This window comes from Lathyrus oleraceus, chromosome 4 (genome assembly GCF_024323335.1).
Source record: "Lathyrus oleraceus cultivar Zhongwan6 chromosome 4, CAAS_Psat_ZW6_1.0, whole genome shotgun sequence".
Lineage (NCBI taxonomy): Eukaryota > Viridiplantae > Streptophyta > Magnoliopsida > Fabales > Fabaceae > Lathyrus > Lathyrus oleraceus.
Window position 1 is genome coordinate 472925449 of NC_066582.1, and position 22365 is coordinate 472947813.

General features: G+C 38.0%; 1 protein-coding gene across 1 annotated transcript; it reads right to left on the reverse strand.

The window, feature by feature from the left end:
• Positions 1–13874: 13874 nt before the first annotated feature.
• Positions 13875–20713, reverse strand: LOC127076238 (protein PHYTOCHROME-DEPENDENT LATE-FLOWERING). The gene is made up of 12 exons (XM_051017832.1): positions 20480–20713; positions 20079–20157; positions 19930–19994; positions 19763–19834; positions 19092–19172; positions 18563–18724; positions 18369–18467; positions 16907–18288; positions 16587–16804; positions 16356–16504; positions 15805–15843; positions 13875–15721 (listed from the first exon to the last, which is right to left on the reverse strand). The coding sequence occupies exons 1-12, from the start codon at positions 20588–20590 to the stop codon at positions 14240–14242; spliced, it is 3939 nt and encodes a 1312-aa protein (XP_050873789.1). The 5' UTR covers positions 20591–20713; the 3' UTR covers positions 13875–14239.
• Between the last annotated feature and the right edge of the window lie 1652 nt (positions 20714–22365).

Below are 22365 nucleotides of genomic sequence, written 5' to 3' on the forward strand. Positions count from 1 at the left end.
TATTATCTCTCGAATGAGATGATAACGCCCAAGTATGTGTTTGGATCGTTGGTGAGATCTAGGCTCCTTAGCTTGTACGATAGCACCATTGTTATCACAATAGAGACCAATGGGATCCACAACTCTAGGGACTATGCCAAGTTCACTAATGAACTTCCTGATCCAAACAGCTTCCTTTGCTGCACTTAAGGCAACAATATACTCGGCCTCAGTTGTAGAATCAGCAATTGTATCTTGCTTTGAACTTTTCAAGCTCACAGTGCCACCATTTAAGCAAAACACATAACCAGATTGCGATCTAATGTTATCCTTATCTGTCTGGAAGCTAGCATCGGTGTAACCAATTACAGCCAACTCTTCCTGACCTCCATATATCAAGAATGATTCCTTAGTCCTTCTCAAGTACTTAAGGATATTCTTGACGACTACCCAATGGGCATCACCAGGATCAGATTGGTACCTACTCGTTGCGCTTAAAGCATACGAGACATCTGGTCGAGTATATAACATGGCATACATGATAGATCCTATTGCAGATGCATATGGAATCTTATTCATGCGATCCCTTTCTTCCTTAGTTGAAGGGGATTGTGTTTTTGATAGACACATGCCATGTTGCATAGGTATGAATCCTTTCTTGGAATCATGCATATTAAAGCGTCTCAGCACTTTGTCTATGTATGTACTATGACTTAGGCCAAGCAGTTTTTGTGATCTATCTCTATAGATTCTGATTCCTAATATATAGGTTTCTTCACCTAGGTCCTTCATAGAAAAGCATTTCCCCAGCCAAGTATTTACTTGTTGCAGGGTAGGGACATCGTTTCCAATGAGTAATATGTCATCTACATATAACACCAGGAACACGATCATGCTCCCACTAACCTTCTTGTAGACACAAGGCTCATCTTCGTTCTTGATGAATCCATATTGTTTTACCGTTTCATCAAAACGAAGATTCCAGCTTCTGGAAGCTTGCTTCAATCCATAGATTGATCTTTGTAGCTTACATATCTTATGGGCTTCTTCTGGTATGTAAAATCCTTCAGGCTGTGTCATGTACACATCCTCAAGAAGATTCCCATTAAGGAAAGCAGTTTTGACATCCATCTACCATATTTCATAATCATGATATGCAGCGATAGCAAGTAAAATCCGAATAGATTTAAGCATTGCAACTGGTGAAAAGGTTTCATCATAGTCAACCCCATGAATTTGTTTATATCCTTTTGCAACCAGTCTTGCCTTATAGGTATGTACCTTACCATCCATGTCAGTCTTCTTTTTGAAGACCCACTTGCATCCTATAGGATTAACTCCTACAGGAGGCTCTACCAAGGTCCAAACTTGGTTTGTGTACATGGAATCTATTTCGGATTTCATGGCTTCTAGCCACTTCTCAGACTCGGGACCAGTTATGGCCTCTTGGTAGGTCACAGGCTCATCTTGATCCATGAGTAATACATCACCTTGATCTGTTATGAGATATCCATATCTCTCAGGTAGGTGACGTATCCTGCCTGACCTACGCTGGTCTTGTTCTACTTGAGCAGGTTGCTCTTCCACAACTACTTGTGTTTCCTGCTCTAATTCCTCCATAGGTGTATCAATGCTTTGTGATTCTTGAATTTCTTCAAGTTCTACTTTCCTCCCACTGATTCCTTTGGAAATAAAATCCTTTTCTAGGAAAACTCCAGTTCGAGCGACAAACACTTTGCCCTCAGAAGGATTGTAGAAGTAATATCCTCTTGTTTCTTTAGGATACCCCACAAATAAGCATTTGTCAGATTTGGGCTCAAGCTTAGTTGAAATTTGTCGTTTCACATAAACTTCGCAACCCCAAATCTTCATGTAAGACATATGTGGTCTCTTACCACTCCATATCTCATATGGTGTCTTATCAACCTTTTGGATGGAACACGGTTAAGTGTGTAAGCTGATGTGAACAACGCATGTCCCCAAAAGGAGTTTGGAAGATCAGCGTGACTCATCATAGATCGGACCATGTCCAACAGGGTTCGATTTCTTCTCTCAGATACACCATTCCATTGGGGTATTCCAAGAGGAGTGAGTTGGGATAAGATCCCACACTCTTTCAGATGGTCATCAAACTCTAGGCTTAAATATTCACCACCTCGATCTGATCGAAGAGTTTTAATATTCTTACCTAGTTGGTTTTGTGCTTCATTCTTGAATTCTTTGAACTTTTCAAAGGACTCTGATTTGTGTTTCATTAAATACACATAACCATATCTACTTAAATCATCAGTGAATGTGATGAAGTACTTAAAACCTCCTCTGGCTGGTATGTTCAGTGGACCACATACATCAGTATGTATGAGGGCCAAAAGATCATTAGCTCTTTCACCTTTTCCTGTGAATGGAGACTTTTTCATCTTTCCAATTAAACAAGATCTGCATGTCTCATATGATTCATAATCAAAAGAGTCCAACAGTCCATCTTTATGGAGTTTGGAAATGTGTTTCTCATTTATGTGGCCTAATCGACAATGTCAAAGGTAAGTTGGATTTAACTCATTGGGTTTCATCCTTTTAGTATTAATGTTATAAACTGGCATTTCAAGATCAAGGACATATAATCCATTGTTCATTTGAGCAGTAGCATAGAATATATCATTCAAATAAATTGAACAACAATTGTTCTTTATTATGAATGAAAAATCGAACTTGTCCAAACAAGAAACGGAAATAATATTCCTGCTAATTAATGGTACATAATAACAGTTCTCTAACTGAATTATTAAACCACTAGGTAAAGTCAATTCATAAGTTCCTACGGCTAAGGCAGCAACCTTTGCTCCATTGCCAACTCGTAGGTCGACTTCACCTTTTGCCAAATCTCTACTCCTTTTTAGTCCATGCACATTTGTACAAATGTGAGAACCGCATCCAGTATCTAATACCCATGATGCTGAAGTAGATAAATTAATTTCAATAACAAAAATACCTGAAGTTGGAGTCTCTACTCCATTCTTCCTATCTTCCAGGTACTTTGGGCAGTTCCTTTTCCAGTGTGCGGTCTTACCGCAATGGAAGCAGGTGCCTTCTTTTTCTATGCTTCCACTAGGCTTCAAAGCAGCAATAGTGGTTTGGGTTTGGCAACTTCCTTGCCTTTCCCTTTATCATGTTTGAGGACAATCCTCATGACTCGGTACCAATCCAGAAAGTTTGTCCCAGACAATTTTTCCTTCTCAAGGTTTGATCGCAATATGTTGTTAGAGGTGTTTGTTGTCATGGTTATCTACATAAGGATTAATGAAAATATAAGTATCATTGACATATTTAATTAGGCCTTTAATTAAACATGCTCCCACTATTTTATTCAAAACAAATGACCCTCATCATTTGATTCGGAAAATCCCGTTGGAAGATTTTCTAGTGGGTCGAGATCCATATTTCACTTCGTTCTAAGTCTGCGTAGGCGGATTACACAAAACTAGGTTATTTAGGTAGGAACTCCTTCCAATTGTATCTCATACAACTCTCGAAAATTTCAGTTGGGTGAATAACTCCTTATTCCAATCCATCATATGGATCATTCCCAACTCTTGCTTCTAAACATATATATAATCTTATTATAATTTGTTTAGTTAAGTTTGAACCATTGTTTTAACAGTTGGATATTACAATTATCCCATCGCACCTTACTAATATAGAACATGCACCTCGCGTAGGCGAAACCTACATTATTCGATACTAGTCTTGATGAGTGTTAAAACTTGAAAAACTTAAACTTAATATTTATTTTGAGGGAATTGCAATTTTTCTGATCTCACCGACTTGTTTATCATATAAACCGTCTCTCACATGCATCAACATACAATCACATGCATCAACATACATACAAACATAATGAAACAATTATGGCCCCTAGCGCAATTGTTCTCCCAAGCCAATGAGAGAACCTAAGCTAACCTAACAACGATCTAAGCTTCTCCAAGCAAGATCTTCAAGGTTGTCCTCCTTTGGCACTGACTTCTTTGCTTTCTTCATATCATTACATTACATAAAAGAAACTTGTTTTACATACGAGGGAGTGAGATGAGAAAAGAAGTTACATTTGGGAGATTAAGAGAGAGGCACGACACGCAGGTCGTATTTTAAAACCCAAAACAAAACAAAGGAAAACTAAGACCATAACCGATCACCACAAGACAATAATAAACACTTTATTATTATTATTAATTCCTTTAATTAATTAAAATTAAATCTCGACGACCGATCACCACATTTTAATGAACAATTCATTTAAAATCGATGTCGTTTTTCGCATCAACACTTGATACTTTTAAAGCACTGAGTTAGCCGAACGGGTGAATTTTGCATTGCGTTAACCGGTTAACCATATGCGTTAACCGGTTAACACTGTTTGAAAACTGTTAGAAAATTCTTTTCTGCCTTGCGTTAACCGGTTAACCATATGCGTTAACCGGTTAACATTGTTGAAAAATCTCTTGGAAAACTGTTTTCCGTCTTGCGTTAACCGGTTAACCAAATGCGTTAACCGGTTAACACTGTTTGAAAACTTAAAAAAAAAAATTGTATTGCGTTAAACGGTTAACCATACATGTTAACCAGTTAACACTGTTCCAAAAAGTGTTTAGAAAGCTCAACTCTTGTGCAGTCAAACCTCAATCGCATAACTCTCTGACAACACAACCCATGTGCCGTCACTAACCCTGATGCACCAATTTCAGACCGTCAACACATCTCGATTGTTGATTCAGTATGATTTATCAACACGTCATTACTTCACCATACTAATGTCGGATCAAGAAGCAAATGACCATTGATCGCTCAAAGGAAAACAATCATTGAGTGTTTGAATGAACGAAACGAGAACACTATATCATATATAATGTATTTTGCATCAGGATTACATATATCACATATACGACTTGATCGATCTCAATTTAATCTTTTGATTCATTCTGTCTTTAATCATATTATTACAGAACAAAAATAGTTATCAGATTCATGGTTTCGTAAGTGGCTCTGATACCACTGTAGGAGAATTGCCATCCAAGGCGCAGCGGAATTTAAAAATTTCTCCATTTAGTGATCCTTACGAATGGGCATGATCAGTGATAGAATCGTTACCTCTTGTGGCGATTCAAACCTTTGGTGCAGATCTCTTGTAACGATCAAAACCTTGGATACAAATCCACGGAGCGATCACGAACGTTGAACGAAAACAACGTCTCTACTCAGTCCACACGAACGGGTTCCTTCAATCTCAGTGCTAGCTGGTACGAATGAAGGCTTTGAGTGAGAGAGAGAGAGAGAGAGAGAGAGAGAGAGAGAGAGAGAGAGAGAGGGAAACGAAATTCCAAGTCTTCACTTGAATTTGAGTCTGAGTGACAATGCTTCTACCCAAGGGGTTCTATTTATAGAACCACTTATGTGGGCTTCAAGCTAAAAAGCCCACTTAAATGTATTTTGGCTCATATCTTATAATATGCCCAAAATCACTTAAGTATTTGGTACCTTACCATATTTCGTATTCCACTTAAGTGCACCGTACCTTACGATGTTCCTTAGTTACTCTTAAGGGTACCGTACATTACGGTATTCCTTAATTACTCTATCTCTCATCAATCCGTCCTTTGTGTGTGACCCTGTAGGTTTTCGTGACGTTGGCAATTATATTAAATCACGCATTTAACATAATAAACAGTGAGCGGTATCTAGCAACACATCACTGCTACCCAAGACACGAAAATGTCATGTGATCTGACAAAACCTCATGTGCTAATAATTATGTGTATAATTACCCCTTTGCCCTTATGTCTATATTGAACACAAGGTATAGACCGTGTCATCCTTGTCCAGTTCAATATTGGGCCCATAGACATTTATCCTGTTACGCAGGATGGGCAAATTCAATCTAGGACACTCATGTCCCTCAGCATGCTTTGTGGAGTACCCATCAACTGTCTTTACGGTTATCCAGTTACGGACAACGTTGGATCAGCAATAAAGCACTCGACTCTACATCTAGGATCCATAGTGGTTTCAGGTCGAAGAGTGGTATACAGTATTATCACCATGAGAATAACTTATGACACTTTGCATAACTTTCTATATAGTATTCTCATAGCGGGTCAATCCGGTATAAATATTACTCCTAATATTCATACCTATGTTTAAGACTTGATAACTTTTTATCCATGATCCATGAGATGTGATCATCAGTCTACAAACATAATAGTCTTAATGCTTTAATGTTATCCCACTTCACACTAAAGCTCGACTACGGATACTTTAAGAATAGTGTCCTTATGTTTAATGTGTTCTCATGATTAAGTCACACTTAATACATTAAACGGACTATCTATTCCAGGGACTTTATTAATCAACCATAATAAAGAAAATGCTTTTTATTATTAATAAATAATTCGATACAAGTACCAAAAGTATTGGCCTCTAGGGCTTACACCAACACCTTTTTCTTCCTTTGATGCCTCTTCCACTGAGTCTTGGTCATTGGATTTTTTTCCCCAGGTAGTTCTTTTAAGTGTATGACTACTTCTTTGATGTTTTATAATTGTCATGGTATGAAGATCTCGCACCAATGTCGATTGCTTTCCACTTTTGTTGATCAACACCAATTTTCTCTACATGTCTCACCCATTCTCCGATGGGGACGTCTGCAGATGGTACGTAAGTTCTACCCTAGGTGTTCTACAGGGAATACCTCTTTTGTCAAAAGTGAAGTTGTCTTTCTTTTCAGTCCTTCCAGATTTTTGTGGCTTATATTTCTTCAAACCTTTAGCAACCTCCTTATCAAATACCGCACTACAGCGCATGCACAACATTACTTCAGCCACATGTTGAGGAAATCTATCAACTCTTCCTCTTCTTTTGAATACACCACTGTCACCTGCTTTGTGTAGTCGAGTGGACTGACTTCAACCACCTATGTGTTGCTATTATCCAAAATCCCGACCATCATCATGTCGACAACTTCAACATATAGGGCCTTTTCAACCTTAGAACCTAAATTGCCTTCTTCCTGGGGCTTTGGCTTATCATCAAATTCTAACCTTCCTTCCTTGAGAGAATTTTGGACCAGATCATTGTGATGTTTTATGACCTAGGAAGTTATGAAATTTTCAAAAAACCCTTTTTATTTCTTTGCTCTAATGGTGGTGTATTTAGCCCCTTTGGGACTATGATCTGACCATCAGCAACCAGTTTGTCGTAGATTTCATCACACTTGGTCACATAAAATATGTATGTTTGTGTAACATATTTATCACTTTTTCTAGGCTCTACGAGATTCTTCTCATTCAAATGTCTTAACAACTTATAAACGTAAGGTGGCCCTAGCACTAGCTCTGCTAGATTAACCTCACTCTCTCTGACACCATCAACATCGGATATTTGGTTTATTTAATCTATTTTGACATTGACTACTTTTTCCTATTTATGGTATTTATTTGACCTGGCCTTTTCAGCTTTCAAGCGTTCGACTTGTCGAACTCTGTCCGCTAGTTGGGTCATGTCTCTTAAATACTTGGTGTCCAACTACTTCCTAATGGAATAGTACAGACCCCATGTGGCCAATTTGACTAATTCATGTTCATGAACTTGAGTCAAGCACCTTGCCTTCATTATCCTAAACCTATTGAGGCAATTATCCATTAATTAGGCTAACTTTCATCGTACACTAGCTAACTCTTTAAGGCTAGTCTTGGATTGGCCCATGTAAAATTGTTCATGGAATACTCTTTCCAATTGGCTCCAACTACATATGGAACATGGGGGTAAGGTGGTAAACCATGTGAAAGCTTTTTTGTCAGAGAATTTGGGAAGAATTTCATCTTTGAATTCTCGTTATTGGTTATGTCTCCCGCCTCTGACTGATATCGTGCCACATGTTTGATAATGGATTCATTAGTACCCCTTGCAAAATTTGTGAATTTGGAGATTTTACAACCCCTTGGTAATTCAGTCTACAATACATAATCAGATAGTGCATAGACAAAATTTGGCTTATGCATACCAACATTAAGGTAATTCTAGGCCAAAATTTGTTCGACCATATTAAATTATATTATTTTATCCTGCAAAAATTGTTGGACATTCCTAACTACTTGGTCAGGATCTTGGTTTCTATGCACCATTATTACCTTATGGCCATTTTGCCCTAAATTACCTTCGACTTCCCTTGGTATGGGTATTTCGACATGTATTGCTTGTTGTGGTAACTGGTTATTAGGCACTTGTAGAATAGGCACTGAAGGAGCACCAAAGAAATCAACAATTCAACCCATTTGTTGTGCCAATTGTTGGTAACTGTGATTAGTGTTCTAAATCAGAGGATTGAACATTGTGCCTATTTGTTATGTTAACATGTTAACCATTTCGTGATTACTCTCATCCATTTGTTGCCTCACAGACTGGAGAGAATTATTGGTTAAGGGGTGGCATACTTGGAGGAGTATATCCTAACTCTCTTTATGGTTGTGTCATTCAACCAAGGTTACTAATAGAAGACCATGAAGCTAAGTATGGATTAATAGGTGATACAGTAGCCATTTCATTATCTACATATGTAGATGCACTAGAGTGAGGGCTTTCCATCGTCGTAGTTGGCATGCAATAAGGTTGTTCCCTACCACTTAGAGGTAACGTGAAACTCAAGGAAAGGGGAAACATATGGTCTCCTATCACGTTTTGTGTAGCCCTAAGGGTAGTGGGCACACTCGTTACTTGTGGTAAGGATACCACCATTTTTAGTGGTACAATTGACGTTGTTATCTGGCTTATAACGGTAGCATTTCTCCAACAGAAGTTGAAGTTCCTTCGTTGCTAGTCGTTGAATCTATTGATTATTCTTCTACATTATAAGCATTGCTTCGAGGGTAAGTGGGTTCTTAGTCAGACGATTCATTTCTGGAAGTTTCTTACCACTCCTCAAACGCATAAACAATCAACATATAAAGACATTTCATATAAAAGCACAAACGAACTATATATAAAAGACACAACACTTTTCTGCAAAAAAATCTTTAAAACTTTGCACAAAAGGGTCTCATTGGGCGTGCCAATTTGCTCATTGGTGTTTTTAGTAAACAATCACGAGTTTAGTTCACTTAAAATATTAAATCAAAAAATCTCAAAGACAATTTATGTAAAGAAAAGATTAAAAGAAAAGTGTGTGATATAGGTTTAAAATGCTTGAATAATAACCAACTGGTGTCAACAACAAACTTTGGAAAAAGATAATGAATAATGATCAAGGTAAATGAAGTAAGTGGCATTAAATCATAAATGCTTTGAAATACAAAATATTTGCAGCAAATTTAAATAGTGGGCATGATCTCAGATTTCTCACAAACTGTTTCGCTCGATGAGTTGGGTACTTCAGTTCTATAGAGAATGTATGAGAATTTTGCGACCTCGACTAGAATGCATAAGCCTGCATTATATACTAGTCCTAAAATAACCGTCGACATTAGTCGGGGTTACATATTCTACGTGTTTCCTATTATGTGGGCTACTTTGCTCTAACTTTCTTCCACGCGTCTTCAAAGAAAGATTGCTGAAAACCAACCGAACATGACGATAACTGCATCGATAACCCTTTCTGAATGCTTTAACTACCCTTGTCGAAGGTTGAGACATCTCCATATTGCAGTCTTTGGACTTGAAAATATCCTAAGTCCTTAACACTTAAAAGTGTCGACTTCGAAGTAATGTCAAAGAGTTTCCATGTGACTCTTTCAAGATACTGAATATGATTGGAAGAGAGTGATCCTAATCTTATTGATCTATTCCTGAGACTCCTCCAAAACATTCTTGACGTGGACTCCACTTATAGGATATTCGAACCAATAGGTCAATATAGTTAATATGTCAAAGCTTTGACTTAAGTTTTAATGTCAATGTAGTTATGACCATTAACTCGTTGACTTTTCACTCATCTAAAAATACAAGGTTAACACTCACACACTAGAAAACGTATTCCACATACCTTTATCTCACTCTCCTCTTTCTCTCTCATTTTCTCACATTTGTCTTAGTGCTTTTGAGAGTTCAGTATTATATCTTTGAAGGGTTTTTGTCTGATGTAGGGGCATTATTACAATTTCTCATTAGAAGAAAAACTATTTTGGTTGTGATTTAAACAAAGTGAAAAGTTCTCTTTTGTTTGTTGAGGTAAACCGTTTAAAACCTCTAGTTGGTTGGGGATGTCTCCATAGTAAAACACTCTGGCGGTTCATGATATTAGTCTACCGTTAAAAAGCTCATAGTTTATTGTGTAGGTCTTTGTATTTAAAACTATCTCTTGGTTGGGAAGTTAGCCATTGAAAAACTTCAATCCTTGTAAAAGGAGGTTCGTGGGTAAAGTGTGTCAAAAGCTCACATCATATTGAAATCCTTATTAATTTGGTCTTCTTCTTGATCTACTAAGTTAGCCTAGGAGTTTTTTTAAAAATTCTTGAACCATGACACTAAATCCATCTGAGTTTCTAAAACTCTGTCATCCTGATGTGTATCATCAAAAAATTTGGAATATGAATTACTAGAGGAATCTAATACCTCGGTGTCTTGAATATGTGTTATGAGTTGTTTGACCACCCCACTAGGTTCCCCGGTAAGATGTCCTATTAATTTCTTACTTGACAAGTCAACTACCTCAATGCAAGGCCCTTTTTGCTTTTCTACATAGACTTTTTTCAATTCCTCTTTGGATTTGGATTTTTTCTTATCTTGATTCTGAACATTTCTTTTCTTACAATTCTCCAAAGAGTGACTAATACAACTACAAAAGTTGTAGAAGTATGGAAGTCTCTCATATTCTATCGCAACAAAGAAGGTAACTCCAGCTTTTTCCACCAATCCTTTGTACCTCAACTCTTTCACTAAGTCCAGATCAACCGACATTCTTACATAATGTCTGAGTTCTATGTCAAAAGAGTGTTTACTAGAGGTCGGTTCAATACATATTGAAGTACCAATGCTACTAGGTATAACAAACAGGATCTTAGGTCTCCAATATTCTTAGGACAAACCATGAGTGTGAATCCAGACCTGAGATGGAGTTTGGTTGATGGTTTAAAGGACAAAATCCCTAGTCCATGGAAATAATTTCAAAAACCTAGGATTTACATTCCATTAGTTTACTGGCCTAACCCTTCTGAAGTCTTCAACGGAGTTTGATTAAGCTCTTGAGCTTATTTTATCTTCTTAAGCTCACTCCTCAACTCATTCTCCTTTTAGATGAATGAGTCTAAATCTTCAAAAGGAGTTGGCCCTGGGATAGTGCTCTTCATCAGATAGGTACCTAAGAATTGAAGCATTTTTTAGCATCAACTGTCTTCACCTTCTCAATGTCTTTAGCAGTATTGAGATGGTCATAAATGAAGTTTAGACCGTCAAAACTATGATCTCAGAACTTAAATTTTTTCTCACCATGAGTAGAGGAGCCGGCTTTCCGAAGCATGCCCTTTTTTCCATCCATAATATAATCTGCCTCAAAGCCAATTTAAGCGACCGTGTTGGCATCCATATGAGACTTCCCCACATTCCCCTTAGCCCTCTTCGATGAGGGTAATTTTGATAAGTGTGCCCTCTACCGCATTCTTTCTCTTTTGTGGTGCCCAAGTTTGATAGCTAGTGGCATTGTTTTGGCGTACAACCTAGGTCTCGTCACGGCGGACTTTGGCCTTCACCATCATGGATTTCCTCTCAGCCACTGAAACATGTGTCATCCTCGCTGCAAAAGGAAAAGAAGAAGAAAAGTTTGTCGCAAGAAGATAAATAAGGATAACAATAAACAAACATGGGAAAACAAATTACCATAAAACTACAACAATTTGGATTGGTCGCCCTCATATCTAAACAAATCTCGTACCCACATGATACGAAACTTTTCCAAAAAAATCAACCGCCTATTTCTCTGTGTCACTCAGATTGTTCGGGTCATATCCTATAATCTCAATTAGGGGTGGCAAAACGGGTCCGGCCCGCTGGGCATGCCTGTTTTGCCCGCACTTTAGTGCGGGGTGGGCAAAGGATTTAGGCCTTCACCCTCTAATGCGTTTGCCCCGCCCCGCCCCGTTTTTTTCGCGGGCTTTTGCGGACACGTGCATTTACATAAATTTTTGCATTTTTAGGCTTAAAGAGTGCAGTGTCCGCGGGCTTTCCCCGCCCCGCCCTCACTTTTTTGCGGGGCGGGCCTAAGTTTTAGGCTCACATCCTCAACTATGACCGTCCCGCCCCGCCCCATTTTTTTGCGGGCTTTTACGGAACGGGCCTAAACGGGGCGGGCATGCCCGTTTGCCACCCCTAATCTCAATTGGCTCATCGGTCCAGTATAGAAGAAATCGGTAAGACTCGTCATCCTCATAGATAATTTTAGGGAAATGGGTGTATTCCTTAACCCATATAAACTTATTTTTCATATTATCGTAATTGAAGGAATATGGAGAAAGTATAGCACAGACAAGGATGGCACTCACACAAACCCAATCATCCTTTGTGTCAACTTTAGTTTTGTAGAAGGATAAGAATATGTCGATTGTAGCCGTGATGTCAAGACCCCAACAAATAATCTCGAATCCTCGAACAAATGCACAGTTGTTAAGATGTAATTGGGAAGGGGCAATGTTGAGTACCTTAAGAAGTTCTAACTCGAATTGGGTAAAGGGGATGCACAACCCCAAAGTCGTCAATGACCCCGACGTAAAAATAGAAATATTCATTTGGCAGTCTAGGGGACACCACATGCAAACTTTCTCTCCTGAAACACAAGCTTCTAGGATTACGTCGGCTTCGTTGTATATTGGACAATTCTAGTCCAACTCAAAATGTCTTCATCCTTTCATCATCGAGACAATGTGAGTCTAAACTTAAGACCTCTTTGTTGAAAAGGCTGGCAGAGAGCTCGATGGTGATCTCGACCGAACTTAAGGAAAAAGACATTGAGCAAATGTCATTATCGCTAGCAGAACTAAAGGATATGCCGTACACCTCCCTCTCCACAAACCCCAATCCACCTTCCTCGTGTTTCGTTTGGAGGCATTTATGCATCGCTTCCACAAGTCATTTCTTTCTAAAACGGTTTAAGGATCTACGAAATTCCCAAACTCATCGCATTTTCGAAAAAACACCAATAAAAATAAAATCAAAAAGGGATAAGAGATCAAGTTATTATCCGACGATGTGATGAAAAATAGAAGGGAGGTGTTAGGGACAAACTTGTTGTTAAAGAAATATAGGACCACTCAGAAGCAAGAAAAATAAATTTTGAGGAGATGACTCTGGAGAGAAGAAAAAAAATGGTGGCACAGAGTTTGATTTGAGAATGTGAAAAGATATTAGAGGTTAGGACTTTTTGTTTTCAATTCTAGATGACATGTGAAAAGAGTAATCAGATTAAAAACTAAATAGTCTAGAGGAATAAGAGCACCAGTGATATGTGACTTTATGGATGTTTCGAGATACTTAATCATTAAACTAAGTGTATATATCCCTATGGAAGATACGGACAAAGGGTCAAACAAGAACAAGAATAACAGCGGGAGCGGGATCAAATTCGAATAAGATCATCAACGCTGAATATTTGTAACATTCTCATCCAAATGGAAAGTGGCGAGAGAATGATATAGATCAACCCAATCACGTACTCCCATTTCGAGATACTACAAAAAAGATATGGATCAACCCAATCACATACTCCCATTTCGAGATAGTACAAAAAAGATATGGATCAACCCAAATTTCCACCCAAATACTACAAAAAAAAAAAAAAGATATGGATCAACCCAAATTTCCACCCAAAACATCTCGCTTCTACCTCGTGCTCGAAGAACTATGTAAATTTCGGGTTCCTAAAGATATCATGTAAATGATTATTATATTATCTTTAACAAATATTAACTACAAATTGAACATGGGAGCAAAGTTATGGAACTAGTTGTGTACATTAAAACTAATACAATCTAAAGATGCCCAGTTTGCTCTACAAAGTAGATAGTATAGCAAATGTTAAGTTTTACCTAAATACCCAAAAATTCTTGTGTAGGGGGAAATAAAAATATATATACACACAACTAACGATATATGCGACTCCCCCTAACATATGTTCTATCTATGTGTAAATAATCATGTCATTTTATTGCAGGGATTTTGGTGCTCAAATTTTTGTCATCATTCCCTTCCAATTAAGAAATTGGTGGCTTTGATCTTTCTAGATTTTGTAATTTCACTGGGCATTGTTGGCAGAATTGCTCTTGTTAACACCTTGCATGTCCATAGAGGAATTGGTTATGCTACCAACAGACCCTAGTGTCTGAGAGCTCAGCTGAGGACTTGCTGGACAAGCTTCAGGATTACCGGTACTCATGCCATGAACTGCCCCCGAGCTCATCTGTTGAGGGCTCATTGGAGTTCGTTGACTCATTTGCTGAGGGCTTGCTTGCTGAAGTGTTTGTTGGCTCAAGGGTGGAACTCCCATAGTAGATGGTGATCCCACCTGTGGCGGTGAAACAACTGCATGCAATTGTGAAGTTGTTTCTTGTTGCTGTTGTTGCTGTAATTGCTGCTGCAACTGCTGATGTAAATGATGCTGCTGTGGATGTTGTAATTGCAACTGTGGTTGTTGTGGTTGGTGTTGTTGTTGTTGCTGTTGTTGCTGCTGTTGGGATTGTTGGTATTGCTGCTGCTGCTGCCGATTCATATAAAGATTCACCGCTGGCATAAGCTTTGGCGGGCCCATAGGACCCATTGCTCGCTGCAGCGAACTCATAGTATTTCTATTCAAAGACTGACTCAACACTGAAAGATTGGCTGAGTTGGGGTGCATTTGCCGGGCTCCTGACATTCCAGTAATGCTAGACTGAGGTGAGGCTAACATGCTTTCTCGATTTTGTACCATTTTAATCTTTGATAAAATGTCGGCAGGCCTAAATTGCTGGCTTATAGAATTAGTAATGTTTGAAGCCTGGCCAAGATTCATTGGGTTCTGACCCATATTTCCCATGCCAGCAATCGGAGTCATCGGTGCTGAGATTCCAGTTCCTCCCATTCCCCTTGCAGCTCCAATTCCCATGGCATTGCCAATTGGTGAAAGCCCAACTAGGCTATTTCTATAGCTACTCATTCCCATAGCTGTTCCAAGTCCCATCATTTTCCTTTGCATGTGTTGGTTCTGTTGTTGTTGCTGTTGCTGCTGTAACATCTGAAACTGAAGAGGCGAGGCCTTGTTCAGTAAGTGATTAGTCAATGGCATGTTGGAGTTCTGTCCAACCCCGTTTAAGTGTGAAAGCTGATTTGCGCTGAGCAAAGATCTCTGGAACTGTGGATTCTGCTGTTGAATGAGAGATTGTTGATTTTGTTGCAGCAGCTGCTGCTGTTGCTGCTGAACTGCTTGTTGTTGTGAGTCCAGTTGCTGTGGTCTTTGAGCCATTGATACACCAGAGAGAAGTCCTTGGGACATATGCAAGGCCTGAGCATTTCCGGGTGGCAACATCCTTGCGTTTGCTACCATATTCTGCGACATGCTTAAAGATGCATTACTGCCACTAGCTAGTTTTGCCATTTCATTACATGACTGACTCAGATTCGGTTCTCCATATTGCTGCATCTCATTAGGAGGTAAACTAGATTGACTGCTCAATGGAAGGTTCACACGGTTTGGTCTGAGTTGGATTCTGTCATCTTCCTTAGCATATCCTTCATGTTCAATCTACAGGAGACAGATTTTTTACTGTTAACTAAATTTGACAGACTTGTCTTTCATATGGTTCAGGCGCAGACAGAGTAACATACCTGTGAACAGAACTGGTCTACAAGCAAATCCGCAAAATGCTGTCCACAAATTGATTACATAAATCAGAACAAAAAACTTGCAGAAACTCCTTTCTATTATATTGAAAAGACAGGAAATTCATATGTGCTACAATAACTTCGATAGTTTATGAACTTTTGATAGTGATTTCATGGTTGACAATGACTAATACATCATGTTAATGCAGAGAAATTGAGAAACTAAACTATACATACAAAAACTATCTTCTAGAATAACAAGTGGGAATAAATTATGCCTTTAACAAGAAATGTGTTCGGAGGAAGCAAAAGTAAATATTATGGCCAAAATATTTGTTGAGAAATGCAAGGTAGCAAAGTGATATAATGGAAAATGATTCCTCAAATGGGTGTGAAATCAAAGGCATTAGGTTAAGAAAAGTTATGATAAATATTAGATGGGAAATGAATGTTTAGATGGCTTAACCAGAGAACACGTGGAAAAAGGTAAATGTATCTCAAACATTTGCATTCAACTAACTTCAGATGTAAACCCTCAATATAATGAATCTTACAGTATTGGGTAGTGTAGGGAGATGATCTTCTGCAGCTATGAAATCACTTTCATCTATGTCCCCGTAATGCAGAGCCACTGTACCGTCAGATGGCTTTTCAGCCATTATCAACCTAGTTCGAAACCTGGGAACTAAAGTTGTGCCATTTCCTGTAGAAGAAAGTTAGTGTCAGACAAGAGAAAGAACTATACACTATCAAGAATGAGAGACTGAGCAATAATTGCAACAAACCTTGAACTACACGCTCATTCCAAATGAAACTTAACACTCTCATTTTGCATGCATTCATACTACCACCTATGAGTGACTTTGACAAAGAACTGGACTCGTCTATCAATCCCTCATTATTAGTTGCATTTACAAGATGAGCTGCCACACGCTGTGGTGAATATGTATTCTGCTTCTTAATGGGCTGATCCGGTTTTTTGGGCTTGAAGTGAAGTTGATGCCTGTAAAAGCCCATAGGTTATATTAAATGAAAGAATAGTAAAACACACTGAGAAATTTGAAAAACAATATTCAGATGCTGTTTTAAAATGCAAACAGTATACCTCGCTGTCACCACTTCAATTTTTGAAAATCTGTCTAAGATAGTTTGAAGACCTTGCTCAGAAAAGGCAGAGGTTCCAACGGAGGGACTATTTGTATTGAATGGGACACCAGTACTAACACTAGCAGGAGAAGCAACTCCACTCATTGCTGGGGTCTTGGGAAGGGAATTAGATCTACGTTTTGCAGCTAGTTGTGCCTGTTGTTGCCTTTGAGTAGAATCATTAGCACTAGAAGTCAAAGATGGAGCTCCAACAGCAGAGGAAAGTGACGCCATTGCTGCCTTCTCTTTTTGTAATGCTCCAGGTGCAGTGTTCATTGAAGATGGTCCAAAACTTGGTCCAACTGAACCATTAGAAAATTCACCAGATTTTGAAGATAATGGCGAGTGAGGTAATGTCCCACTAGATACACGAGGACTTTGTACTTGTTTCCTTTTCTGAAATTGATCCTCCTTTTTGGCTTCTTTCTCAGTTTGCTGGCCCAGACTATTCCAGGTAGTCTGTGGGAAATTAGGTCTCATGAATGCATGATGTGGCAATTTTTGCTGAAGTCGTAATTGTTGTGGGTCTAAATTGCTTGCATCCATTTCCAACTCACTTTTATTTCGATTTATCCCTGCACCATCTATTCTTTCCATTTCAAATTGTTCTTCCTTGGCAACTAATCTCATGCCCTGCTGACCAGAAGCAAATTGAATAGCCCCAGTTTCCTGATTTAACCCTCCTTCAAAAACCTGCTGGGGAAACTTCTGAATGCCACCACTGCTATACTGAATACCTCTGGTCATTGCTTGTTGCTGTAATAGTGTATTCTGCCAGTTCATATCTGATCCTTGAAGAGCGTCAACATGTGAGCCTAATTGCTGCTGCTGCATTGCATCAACACCTGTGGGAGCAGACCTCATTCTTTTTGCAATATTCGATAAAGGTGATGATTGTCCATCCGGATACTCTCTTTTTGCATGAAGAGAGACACTTGCGTTCGGATTATCAGCATAGGAAATCATGACATCTTGGGCAGCAGGAGAAGCCCCGGATGAATTAATACCAGATATCGATCCATGCTCCTGCAAGCTTCTTGGAGTTCCAACAGTCATTGGATATCTTGATTGAGACATCATAGAAAATCCAGGGATAGAAGAATCTGGTATAATATTCTTAGATCTCATGGCCATGGCAATGCTTGAATTAAGATTTTGCATTGCTTGATTTTCAAGAGTCTGTTGCCCAGTAGCATTAGATGTAGTGATTCCTGGATCACCCAACCTGCTATTTGAGTTCTCTTGTACTCTATCTATGCATACTTTTTTCCCATGGGTTTTATTACTAGAAGTAACAGTAAACTCTGGGATATTCCTTAATCGCTTTCTCTGCAAATTAAGCTGAAACACGAGTTCATCATCATTAGGATGCATACATCCATACAGTTAATTCATTAGGGGAGAATCTAACTTGTTTATACCTTTGTTGGAACTGGACTTTCACACAGCCTATCCAACTTTGGAGTAGGATCTAGATGAAGACTTGGCTTTAATGCTTTCAGTATCTTCGATTCAACTTCCTATTACCAATGGGAATATAATTAAGTGAGATTAATACCCAATAAATGATCAAATTATAGGAATTGTGCATTCGTGATTGGTGAATTATACTCACCATTAGATCACCATATGTCCAAGATTTATCAGTAATAGATGGGATATCCTTCACAATATTTTCCAATGACATCTTGAGGCATACTTTATCAATAGTTGGGGAACTATCTGCAGACACCATGCCAGCTCCCTTTTCAGAAGAGAACCTTCGATAATCACGCACCTGGTGTGTTACAGAATTGATACAAAGCTTAACGTTATATACAGTATGCAACACTAAAGTATATATAAAATGGTGATAAAATTTTGTAAATAAGCAATTTGCAAAACTAAACTAAAAAATGCCAAGAGCACAAAAATGGCACATAAAAGCTATCAACAATCAAAAGAGATGTCAATGAGAAAGTGCTCCTCTGGCACAAAGAGTATTGTATAACTGGTAATTTCAATGAATTGTCAACACTACATAAAAGAAACTAAAAGCCAGTAGAAAATATGTGCAACCTTAAATTATTTTTTAACAAAACAAATGATGAAAATTTAAATGTTGCTTATAAAAGTAAAGCATGCCAAAAATAAATAAGATATACCTCGCATATAAGTGCCCCATCAACGTATTTGGCAGGAATATCATCCAAAATGTCCCCAGGCAAGTGACCTGACTCGATTGCCTCCAAACACATAATGACAAAGAAATAGGAACGTAAGCACATGAAACACATAACATATATGCAGACAAATCAAAAAATGGTAATAGTAAAACTTAAGAAAACACAAGATGGTGACTTAGACAAGGAATTTATTTAAAGCCGCACAAGGAAAGGATGCGGAGAAAAGCATTTCTGGTCCTATTCCTGTTTCCGTCTTTGAGGTATCGAATGTACGAAGGTGGAAACAAGTAGCTCAAACCCAGCAGCACCCAACTCAAACAACAAAATTATAGCATTCTTTCAAAATTAATTGAATCATGTCAAAAGTCTTGAAAGCTCAATATGAGACTTTCCATTCATACATATAGCAATGCCTAATATAAATGTACAAAGTGTTGAATGCCCCTCAGAATTTAGGGCATAACTCAACTTTGCAAAAACATAAGTTGAGGAATGTCTAAGCTACATAAACTCTATCCAGGTCATATCTCTAGCCAATGTGGGACTTGGGTTTTGACCAACAGTTCCACACAATAACGGTGAGATTTTAGAAAATGAGAAGTCAAAACTGAAAGAATAAAAAAAATATCACAGAATTTCAAGAGAATTACCAAGAAAAGGGTTTCAGACGACCTATCATAAGGAAGTAACAACTTCGGAAATGACTGATTTGCAGCACCATTCTGAAAATTCATAAATTACATATTTTAGAAAACAAACTGGTAGAAATAAAAGACTACACAATCTAAGAAAACATTAACAGTAGTTTTAAGCAAACCTCCAAGGGTTTTCCAATAGAGTAACCATCTGGGAACAGATTCAACGTAAAAGAAGCTTCCCTCTCTGTCAAAACAACCACCACAACACTCAGGATTGAATGATTTAGGCAGAAGTTAAGTGGCCAATAAACTCTGATGACTCACTGACCTGCTAATGAAACAGTTTCAGACGGAATGGATGAATTGGGAATCCCAGCAATGTTTTCACCTGCCTCAACAAGATCACTCTGTATATAAACAAAATACAAACTTAAAGCAATCAATAAAAGTAACTTAAATTCTAAAACATTAAGCAATTTCCATTCTTTGCATTGATAATTCAATTGAATCTAGTCAAATTACATATAACAATGTACAAATTAAAAGCAAAACACACAAAGCTTTCAGCTTTTACATGTTATTTGAATTATCTCCTTCTTAGATCACCCAAAACAAGACCACAGAAACACCATAATATAGTAGAGATGGCAAGACCGAGAATTTCAATTAGTGATTTTTCTGTAAAATTTGAAGCGAATGAATGGATTGCACATTGGGGAAATTGATTACCTGAGACCTGGAATTATGGGATTGGTCATCCTGGGAAGGTTGAAGAGGAGAGGGAAGAAGCTTGGGGCGAAACCTAGAACCAGTTTTCGAGACCTTGAAGGAAACACCCATGGAATTTTGCGTAAACCCTAAAAATTGACGGAAGAAATGACAGTGTTGCGTTCATGTGTTTGAGCTTCGTTTTAGTTTGAGATTTTAATCCGAATACATATATAGATCTCAAAATACTCTCTACATTCTAAAAACAATTTCCAACTGGCCTCATTTATGGTTTTTTTTTTTAAATAAAATTCGGTCAAACTAATCCAAATCAAAATAGGGTTTTCAAAAATTAAGGGAATTACTTTTTTATCCTAAATACTCTCTCTCTTGAAAAATTCAAAATGTCTTTTAAATATGAAAAAATATTTTTTCACGATTTTTATTTAAAATAATTATATTTTTCAATTAAAATTCAAAAATAACTTATTTTTTAAAATATTTACGGAAGTAATCACATTTTATGAAGCATGCGCCAATTGGACTGACACATCTATTTTTCATTGAACAGAGACGTCAATGGCTTAGGCGTATGTTTTGAAATATTGTATTCACTAGCGCCACATGCAATGGCGCATGCATGTGAAGGCGCCATATGCAATGACGCATGCATGTATAGCTATGTGAATGCGTCATATGCAATGGCTCATGCATGTGTAGTCATTTGTGTGCCACATGCAATGACGCATGCATGTAGCCATATGTGTACGTCAATGCTCCGCCACTCATCTATTATAAATACAACATCTCTCCCATTATTTTTCAAACAACTTCTTACCCTCCTTCCATTTTCCTTCAATCTCCTTTAATTTTCTTTAAAATGTATGCATGTTCATACTTGTGCTCATATATTCACAAGAGAAATGTCGATTTAATCTTTTCAGCAGTGCAGCCTCCGATGAGGATCTGACTTTGGAATGTAGATATGTTTGAACATCTTAATAGAACCTTGAGTTGTTGGTTAGATGGAAACTTTACAGATGGTGAAAGGATCAGAAGATTTCAATGGTTTGATACGATGTTCAACCAAAATGGAGAAGTTCATTTTTTGGTGAATATTAAAACTGATAGAGACGTTCACATGATGATGTATACTCCTCACAAAACTGTTTTGATGGTTGTAATCGCATAGTTATGTTGTTTATATGTTGTATTTGTTTGTGATGGTATTTTATTTGTTGTAGTTTCTTGTGTTGTTGTTTATGTGTTGTAAGTGTTGTATTTATTTGTGATGGTATTTCCTCACAAAGTTATCATATGAAATGAATATTGTTTTTAATATAAAGCAAAAGAGTTACAATTGAAATTATCTTATTGTGCTTGTTCCAACACTGAGACAGTTAGTACAATTATGATCGGGTTGGTGACATGAACTACATAATTTAACCATTGTGTTCGCCGTATCCATTTCGGTTCGAATACGGGTTCTGTTTGGGCGACCCTTTTTCTCTCTTCATATTATTTCATTGTGCCAGAGAATGTCCCCTTGATATGCAGGCCAATAAATCTCTTTTGCTACCACTAAAAAGCTAATTTTGTAAACATTGCAAAGGTTTATGACTTTGTAAACGTCGAATAACAAGTTGGAAGGATCCTGTGAACCTTTGAACATGCCGCTATGATATGGGAGCAGGGCATACGAAAGGCTTTGAACTTTCTGCAATCGCACCAACCTCTATCTAGTTCCACTCGATAATGCCCCCTCAGCATGTCTTCATTGTGATCCATTGACTCAGCAACATTGTACCAACCTTTAGTACAGTCAAACACCGTGACCATATGTGTGTTAGCTTTGGCAGCTTCCTCTTTAATGAATTTCATTAAAGCATCACAAATAACTACCAGAT

Bases quoted from the DNA above. Each gene is read 5' to 3' on its own strand.
- LOC127076238 (XM_051017832.1), bottom strand. From the start codon at position 20,590: ATGGGTGTTTCCTTCAAGGTCTCGAAAACTGGTTCTAGGTTTCGCCCC. The intron at 16,505-16,586 runs GTTTGTTGCAAT...TTTCTTCTACAG, and splicing joins GAATGAGCGTGTAGTTCAAG to GAAATGGCACAACTTTAGTT. The intron at 15,844-16,355 runs GTAAGATTCATT...ATTTGTGGACAG, and splicing joins TCCCTACACTACCCAATACT to CATTTTGCGGATTTGCTTGT.